Source organism: Delphinus delphis, chromosome 11, assembly GCF_949987515.2.
Source record: "Delphinus delphis chromosome 11, mDelDel1.2, whole genome shotgun sequence".
Lineage (NCBI taxonomy): Eukaryota > Metazoa > Chordata > Mammalia > Artiodactyla > Delphinidae > Delphinus > Delphinus delphis.
In genome coordinates this window covers 39,092,030-39,101,121 of record NC_082693.1, presented here as the reverse complement: position 1 = coordinate 39,101,121, position 9,092 = coordinate 39,092,030, and the positions used below count along the sequence as shown (strand labels likewise).

Sequence of the window (9,092 nt, the reverse complement as noted above, 5' to 3'; positions counted from 1 at the left end):
CCAAGTTTCTGTCCTTACTCCTTCAATTCAGCTACCAAATTTGAAATGCGTCTTTAAATCTCTCTTTCTAAAAGACCCTAGAGCTGTTTCATAAAGTTGGTTGGTTTAGGTCTAAAAATGGGGCCTACCCTACCCTTTTAACAGCTTAGATGTTCAGTGCTTAGGTGCTTACCCTTTGAATGACTGAAATACTGTTTGGTAGCTTTAGTTTAAATAACAAGTAAACCAAATAGAACTATTTTTTCTAAACCTTGCTCCTCCACATTATCAGGTAAATGCTTTCTGTACTGCCTTTAAAGGAACTGGGAAGAGAAAAACAAAATTCATTGACAAATGGTGACAACGTGAAAATAACCAGCTGAGCTATCTGGACCAGAAGTTTCTCCATTTCATGGTGCTTCATCTTTAAAACTGTGTGGACTTCTTCAATCTTAGGATTCGTCCAAATTAAAGCAATCGAGCCCCCATTCCCATGTTGGTTTCTTCCGAACCTGCGCCCCATCCCCCATCCCCACCCCCACCCCCGCCCCCGCCCCGGCCCTGGCGGTCATGCGCCAAAGACTGCAGCACCGGAGCTCACGGCCCGCAGGCGCGGCGGACCCCGCCCCGCACGCCCGGCGCGGGGAAGGGCTCGGGGCCAGGAGCCCGCCTCTGCGGCGGCCGAGCCGGGAGCCGAGTGGGTATGCCGGACCAGGGGAGGGGCCTGCGGCCATGGCACCGCCTGTGCCCGCCAGCCCCTCCCCGGGCCGTTACTTAAGTGGCTCCCGCACCGCCCCCACTTCAGTGCGTTACTTACCTCGACTCTTAGCTTGTCGAGGACGGTAACCGGGACCCGGTGTCTACTCCTGTTGCCTGCGCCTGCTGACCCGTAGCCACCATGGTGAGTGGACCGCCGGCCTCGCTCGGGAAAACGGGGAAAAGCGAGCCCGGGGGAGCGCGGAGGGCCTCTAGCTAGAGAGGGCTGGCGCCACCGCTGTTCATTTGGAGGGCGAAGAGCAAGGCGAGGGCCGAGGATTAGAGTAGATAGATCCCGTTTGTGGAGAACGGGTGGGGCCCGGGAAGAGGGAACGGAGGGAGCTCACCGCCTTTTTTTATGGGACTCTGGAAGGGGATGGTGGGACACTAGCTCTCCTTCACCGTGGTTGGGGCTCTCATTTACCCCTTAACTCCTGGGCGTGGTGCCCTGAAGACTGCATTCTTTTCCCGCGCGTTCCCATCCCCCTCTTCCCCCCAGCCTTTGGCGAGCGCGCGCGCGGCTCTCCCCGCCCTCACTTCCTCCTCAGCACGAAAAGCGGAGGCGGGAAGGAGCTGGACACAAAAGCGCACGCGCGACCGTTACCTTCCCGCCAGGGAGTGGACGGGAGCCCGCCACTGCAGTGCGCACGCGCGCTGCAGGTCTATGGCTGGAGGGCGTGTCTCCTGTTACCCAGAGTTCTTTCTTTTAAAAAATAAAATCAGTAAGATGAATGTGGAGAAGGACTCCTTATCGGTGTACTGCGCTACGCCAGTGTATTAGGGCAGCTAGCTCCCAACAGCCTGTAGAGGCCATCTGTCCCTCCCTGCCCTCTGCTGTGTTAGGAATGCGTGTGGGAGCAGGTGGTAGCGGTGAGGGGTTTTGAGGGAACGGAAATCGGATCTTGGTCCAGATCTGGGCCGCCGATAATCCCCTGCTGCGTCCTGACACATGTGGAGGTGCTGGACGGAACTCAATGCCTACGGGAAGCGGAGGATGGTTGGGCATGGCTGCGCCTCTGCAGACGTGGCTGTTGAGAGGCTCTGCAGCTGCGCGGCTCCAGGAACCGCGGCGGGGAGGGGGGGAGGGCGCGGGCGCGCGCACCCGGAATTGCTCATTCATCCTTTGCCGCAGAGCCCCACCCCTCGTCTCTGCAGCCAGACATTTCCTCTGCACTCTTCTGGCCACGTGCTTCCCGTGTTGGGAGCTGCCCAGAAATCTGGCCACCTACTCTAAAATGGGATTCTGGGGCCTGAGCGCTAGATGGATGACCTCCTCCGTATCTTGATCCTCCAAAGGAGGAAGCAATGACTAAGGTCTGTTCTTGGTCTGGAAAGAGGCCTTCCCCATTTAGAGGGGAAGAGGAAATTAATTAAAACTAATGGAGATAAAAAGTATAGTCCTTCTCCCCTAGATTAAGAAAAAAAGCATTACACTGTAATTCGTTTTGAAAGGAAATTTGTAAGATTGTTTCCATAAACATTTTGTTCTGCTTCACAGTCACCACTAATTGGGTTTTGTTTTGTTTTGTGCGGTACGCTGATCTCACTGTTGTGGCCTCTCCCGTTGCGGAGCACAGGCTCCGGACACGCAGGGTCAGTGGCCATGGCTCACGGGCCCAGCCGCTCCGCGGCATGTGGGATCTTCCCGGACCAGGATACGAACCCGTGTACCCTGCATCGCAGGCGGACTCTCAACCACTGCGCCACCAGGGAAGCCCCACAAATTGGTTTTTAATGTTTCTTTTTTCTCCCTCTCACAGCGTGAGTGCATCTCCATCCACGTTGGCCAGGCTGGTGTCCAGATCGGCAATGCCTGCTGGGAGCTCTACTGCCTGGAACACGGCATCCAGCCTGATGGCCAAATGCCAAGTGACAAGACTATTGGGGGAGGAGATGACTCCTTCAACACCTTCTTCAGTGAGACAGGCGCTGGCAAACATGTGCCCAGGGCAGTGTTTGTAGACCTGGAACCCACGGTCATTGGTGAGTTAACCTCAGTAACCCCAATGAGATCTTGGGGGTCTGGGACAGAAGGTGTGTCCTGGGGGCTCCTTTGATGCCCTGGGGTCGAGCAGACTTGTGCAGGTTGTTAGTGATGGGTGGCTGCTTCATTTTCCTTTTCCAGATGAAGTTCGCACTGGCACCTACCGCCAGCTCTTCCACCCTGAGCAGCTCATCACAGGCAAGGAAGATGCTGCCAATAACTATGCCCGAGGTCACTACACCATTGGCAAGGAGATCATTGACCTCGTCTTGGACCGAATTCGGAAATTGGTACGTTTATTCTCAAGAATAAAGTAAATTAATGAATCTAAGGGAGATATTTGAAGTGTGCTCTTTTTTTCAAATACAGAATTGAAATGTAAGAAAGAGTGAGGTTAATCCTTTAAAGTTTTTTTTTAAGTTCAATTAAAATATGAACTTTTTTTTTTTTTTTTTTTGTGGTACGCGGGCCTCTCACTGCTGTGTGGCCTCTCCCATTGCGGAGCACAGGCTCCGGACGCGCAGGCTCAGCGGCCATGGCTCACGGGCCCAGCCGCTCCGCGGCATGTGGGATCTTCCCGGACCGGGGCACGAACCCATGTCCCCTGCCTCGGCAGGCGGACTCTCAACCACTGCGCCACCAGGGAAGCCCAAAATATGAACTATTGATGTCATTTTATAAACATTAATGGAGATATTTTAATAAAGAAATGCTGAGTAATTTAAGGAAGGTCTGCATTTTTAAAAAAGTGTTTCTTGTCAGAATACAACCTGTCTTTGGAGTTAATATGAAAAGTCAAAATACTTACTATGATTACTGTGAGGGTATCACAAAGAGCAATAACTGTTTTTTCTATTCTTCTTTTGTAACAGGCTGACCAGTGCACAGGTCTTCAGGGCTTCTTGGTTTTCCACAGCTTTGGCGGGGGAACTGGTTCCGGGTTCACCTCCCTGCTGATGGAACGTCTCTCTGTCGATTATGGCAAGAAGTCCAAGCTGGAGTTCTCCATTTACCCAGCCCCTCAGGTTTCCACAGCTGTAGTTGAGCCCTACAACTCCATCCTCACCACCCACACCACCCTGGAGCACTCTGATTGTGCCTTCATGGTAGACAATGAGGCCATCTATGACATCTGTCGTAGAAACCTCGATATTGAGCGCCCAACCTACACAAATCTTAACCGCCTTATTAGCCAGATTGTGTCCTCCATCACCGCTTCCCTGCGATTTGATGGAGCCCTGAATGTTGATCTGACAGAATTCCAGACCAACTTGGTGCCCTATCCCCGCATCCACTTCCCTCTGGCCACATATGCCCCTGTCATCTCTGCTGAGAAAGCCTACCATGAACAGCTTTCTGTAGCAGAGATCACCAATGCTTGCTTTGAGCCAGCCAACCAGATGGTGAAATGCGACCCTCGCCATGGTAAATACATGGCTTGCTGCCTGTTGTACCGTGGCGATGTGGTTCCCAAAGATGTCAATGCTGCCATTGCCACCATCAAGACCAAGCGCAGCATCCAGTTTGTGGACTGGTGCCCCACTGGCTTCAAGGTTGGCATTAATTACCAGCCTCCCACTGTGGTACCTGGTGGAGACCTGGCCAAAGTACAGCGAGCTGTGTGCATGCTGAGCAACACCACAGCCATCGCTGAGGCCTGGGCTCGCCTGGACCATAAGTTTGACCTGATGTATGCCAAGCGTGCCTTTGTTCACTGGTACGTGGGTGAGGGCATGGAGGAAGGAGAGTTTTCTGAGGCCCGTGAGGACATGGCTGCCCTTGAGAAGGATTATGAGGAGGTTGGTGTGGATTCTGTTGAAGGAGAGGGAGAGGAAGAAGGAGAGGAATACTAATTACCGTTGCTTTCAGCCCTGCAGCATGTCATATGCAGAACTTCAGCTTCAGCATTAGCTGACGGGAGTAAAAGCTTTCTGACTAGATTGTCTTAACTTTCAGCTGTGATCATGTATTGCTTTTCCATGTGTACCTGTAAGATTTTTCTGTCATGTGTGAAAAGTAAAGGCTTTAAGAAAGAAAGTTCTGTTCTTCTAAATTGGTTTCTCCAATTCAAGATGTGCTACCACTGCTACACCTGAAAGTCTCTGCAACAGGGTGGTTAATATCAAGGATTTCACTCTAGAAATCTCTATGGGGGGAAGGAGCACATTGGTCTGGAAAAACAGAAGAGCTGGATTCTGAAACTGGTCTGTTAACTTCATCTTAACCACCTTAACCAAGATTCTTTGTTTTCAGATGTACACCTAATTTTTAAAAAAATTTTTATTGGAGTATAGTTTATTTACAATGTTGTGTTTCAGGTGTATAGCACAGTGAATCACTTACACATACATCCACTCTTGGATCAACCAGTGTTGAAATCCAGGTCAGGGGACTTGGGAAGATGTAAATTCAGATGAGAGTGGTTTTGCTAATCTAGATCTTGAAGTTACTGGGTAATTACAAGTTAGGTATGGGAAGTAATTTTTAATATGCTACAAATACTGCTGTTTAAAGAGGCCTGCTAACCTATCAGTGGAACAAAAAAATCTTAGTGACCCTTGAACAGGTAAACATCAGGCTGGAGAATATTTGAGCAGGAAGATGTAAAAGCTGTTTCCCGCCTGTAGGGAGGATGGGAGAAGAAAAGTTGCAGGATCAGAATGCTGGTGATCAAAAATCCTAGTGTAGAAAGAAGGGAGTAAGCTATGTGCACGTGTGGGAAAGCGGCTGAGTGGGGGCTTTACAAGGGATGAAATGGCAACATTTGCAAAGGTTAGGATAAAAGTTTACAAATTATAGCACTTGGCATAGTTTACATTCTTTCCAGTATATAGTTTGGCTACATCTAACGTTGACTATAGAGATAGGTTAAATCCTCTGCATCTCATTTGCCTCCAAGAAGATGTACATTTCAAATTCAGGAAGCACAGGGATTATTAAGGTCTGAAGACATTGATGTTTTGGTTTAAGAGTAGAGAAGACCAAAATTTTATCAGTTTTTTCCCTAGTCCATAAATCCTATGGACTTAAAAATAGCTGTCCTCAACTGAAAAAATCAGTCTATGGACATTTCAGAGAGAAAGCTCAGTTGGGTGGCACAGCAACACCCATATAGCCAGATACGGCAGATCCCAGGGCTTTAAAGCACTGAGGGAAATCCTAACGGAATTAGTGACCAAATGCGGTTAGGATTTTGAGTTGTTGTTAAACTCTCAGACCATCTTGAGAGATGACTAGAGAACCTTTGGGAAGTCGTTCTGTTCTTTTCTGCAATACAAGAAGGAAAGATAACTAGGCTGGAGCCTGGGAAATGAAATTACAGAGAAGAGCTTTTCAGGAAAAGCACACACTAGGTATCCAGTGTGCCATGGTGCTTTTTTTTTTTTAGGAGTTCTGAGGCGCAAGGCAGGGGCAGGATAGAGAAGAAGCCAGGGTTTCAACTATATCTAATGTTTTATTTTTATTTCTTTGTTATGACTGCTTGGGTGGTAGGTACATAGGTGTTTTCAATGCCGTTATCTATTGCCCCAAAACCTTGTGGCTTAATGTATGTTTAAAAAAGAAAAAACTATATATAAAACCTCATGCAGTTGCTGAGGGTCAGGAATTCAGGAGCAGCTTAGCTGGATGGTCGTGACTCAGGATTTCTCGTAAGGTTTCAGTAAAGATGTTGACTGAGGGTACAGTTATCTGAATGCTTGATTGGAGCTGGAGGTTTGGTTCACATGCCGGGCAAGTTGGTGCTGGTTGTTGGCAGGTCGCCTTAGTTCACCACGTGGACCTCTCCATAGGACTGCTTGAGTGTCCTCATGACATGGGAGCAGTGTTCCCCCAGAGTGAGCTAAGAGAAGGTAAGTTGAATACCACAAAGTCTTATGACCTGACCTCGAAAGTCACACTCATTTCTACGATATCCTATTTGTAACACATGTCAGTCCTGTTCAGTGTGGGAGGAAACTACACAATGATAGGAGGCAAGGATCAATGGGAGTTATATACAAAACCCTAAGGGTTAATGTTTCTATCAAATAGAATACCAATTATATTATCCTTTTTTCCTGTATGCTTGAAATATTTCATTTTTTTAAAAGAGAGGAAACCTATAGAGGGAAGGGATTTTCCATTTTCTACAATTCAAACTCCAATTTCAGTGTCTTTGCTTGTTTTTTAGAACAGACACCTACCTACACTCCGAAACTATCCAGTCCCCTTTATACCCTAGTTATTTGGTTGTTGATTTGACTTGCTGCTCAAATTCAGTATTTCCCTCTGTCCCCTCTGTTCCCAATCTTATAGGTCAAGATGATAACTAGCAGGTACTAGTAGTCAAAGCCTTTGGTAATATGAGATACTAAGTGTGGGACATGGGGGTGGGAAATGGTTATATTGAAATGCTGAGGCACCCAGGAAATGCCATCAAGCATTCCTTTGGTGGGGGGATTGGGAGTCGCCCCAGCAGCAACCGCAGTGCCTGGTGAGGTTTAGGGCTCACAGAGTAATGGAAGTAAAAATAAATAATGATTATTTATTTCACTCAAGCCAGATTCTTTATTGCTCTCTTTAATATAAACAGCAAACTGGGGTTTTGTAAAACACATTCACTTTCTTTCCAGGCCCAAGTCTTTTAGCACCCTCTGAGAAATTGAGCCTCAGGGTAGAGAGGCCTTGGAAACAGATTGACTGAGACACTTGATTCCTTGTTCTGTCACTAGTCAGGCTCTCTGAACCTTCTGGGCCTATTTCCCCTTTTGCACTATAGAGTTCCATCCTGTCTTTCTCCTGGTGTGTGGGGAGTTGAGGGGTGGCAAATAGGGCAATCAAGTCTGGAAGGACTTGTAAGCTTAGAGTTGTGTGTCCAAGCTTGGGAAGTGAGGGGCAGGGGTACCTCAGGACCTGACAGCTCTGCTCAGCAGGACACCAGAGCTACTGCCAAGGAAGAATGAACCATTTATTTAGAAAAGAAATAGAAATAAAGCCCAAGAAGGATTTACTTAGAGGTGGTGAGGGTGATGATACTGATAATAAAGATTATTAACCTTAACAACATCAACACCTTCAATTTACACCCACCCACATTTAAAAAGTTTTTTTAATTAACTTATAATTATTTATTTTTGGTTGCATTGGGTCTTCATAGCTACGTGTGGGCTTTCTCTAGTTGTGTCGAGCAGGGGCTGCTCTTCGTTGTGGTACGCGGGCTGCTTATTGCGGTGGCTTCTCGTTGCGGAGCACAGGCTCTAGGCGCGTGGGCTTCAGTAGTTGTGGCATGCAGGCTCAGTAGTTGTGGCTCGCAGGCTCTAGAGCACAGGCTCAGTAGGTGTGGTGCACAGGCTTAGTTGCTCTACGGCATGTGGGATCTTCCCAGACCAGGGCTCGAACCCATGTCGCCTGCACTGGCAGGCAGATTCTTAACCACTGTGCCACCAGGGAAGTCCACATTTTACAAAATTTTAACACCATAATATAATGCTTAAGTGCCTTCACAACCCACCATTCTCAACCTCACTGAGGTGACCTTAAAATGGGAGGAGCCCACTTCGTTTTTTTACAGAGGACAGATTCAGTTGGCGGGGAAGAAGGGAAGTGATACCACAGCCCTGGTCCTACCTTGTAGGACCAGGTTCCTTAAATATTGCCTGCCAAAAAGTCACAAGAAATAGGGGTCTTTTAGCCCTGTGGAGGACCAGGGCTATGATTTAGGGACATGCTCAGATTAAGAGTTTGAGGGAGGGAGGAGAGAGATGCCATTTTCCCCTCCCAGTCCCATCAAATTCCTGGCAAATTCCTTAATGCCCTGCAGATGGCACCACCGACAAGGAGTTCTCTGCCCAGAAAAGTCAAGCTCAGATTTGTGAACTCTGCTCTCCCTGTCACTTTGGAGCTGAGCCTAAAAGATACACCACAAACAGGAAGTGACTGACCTGGCATTCCTGGCATTCAAGGGCTTGTCACTTTTTTGTTCTGTCCATTCCTGGAGGCAGCTGAGCCTCCTGCTAGGTCACTGTGAATCAGTCAGCCACAGGAATCCCCACACTGCTGGAGCTCTTGACTTCAGCTCCTGCCTCTAGGGTGCTTCCCAGGGTGGAATGAGTTTAAAAATATGGCCTTGGGGTCAACATGTAATAATGGAGGAGCATGTTGCCAGATCAAACTGAACTCAATACTGATACAAAATTAATAACCACCTGATGATGTGGACATCATCATGTAGATACTGATATCACTGTGTTTCAGGGGCCAGCTTCTTCCTCTCTGCCAAAATAAATACCCTACCCCACCCATCCATCCCTCAACTGACCAACCCATCTCCCAACTGACAGCCTGCTGTATGTTACTGTGTCCAGCAGTGATGGAATTAAGCCCATCACCTCAT

The 9,092-nt window shown here is 48.2% G+C and overlaps 1 protein-coding gene across 1 annotated transcript; it reads left to right on the top strand.

Annotated features, from left to right (window-relative positions):
* The first annotated feature begins 652 nt into the window (after nt 1-652).
* Nucleotides 653-4,756, top strand: LOC132433649 (tubulin alpha-1B chain). The gene is made up of 4 exons (XM_060024713.1): nt 653-880; nt 2,496-2,718; nt 2,861-3,009; nt 3,592-4,756. Exons 1-4 carry the CDS (start codon nt 878-880, stop codon nt 4,570-4,572), a joined length of 1,356 nt encoding a protein of 451 aa, XP_059880696.1. The 5' UTR covers nt 653-877; the 3' UTR covers nt 4,573-4,756.
* Nucleotides 4,757-9,092: the final 4,336 nt, after the last annotated feature.

Excerpts from the sequence above, each read along its gene's own strand:
- LOC132433649 (XM_060024713.1), top strand. Across the intron at positions 2,719-2,860 it reads CCTGGAACCCACGGTCATTG|ATGAAGTTCGCACTGGCACC; the intron begins GTGAGTTAACCT and ends TTCCTTTTCCAG. Across the intron at positions 3,010-3,591 it reads TGGACCGAATTCGGAAATTG|GCTGACCAGTGCACAGGTCT; the intron begins GTACGTTTATTC and ends CTTTTGTAACAG.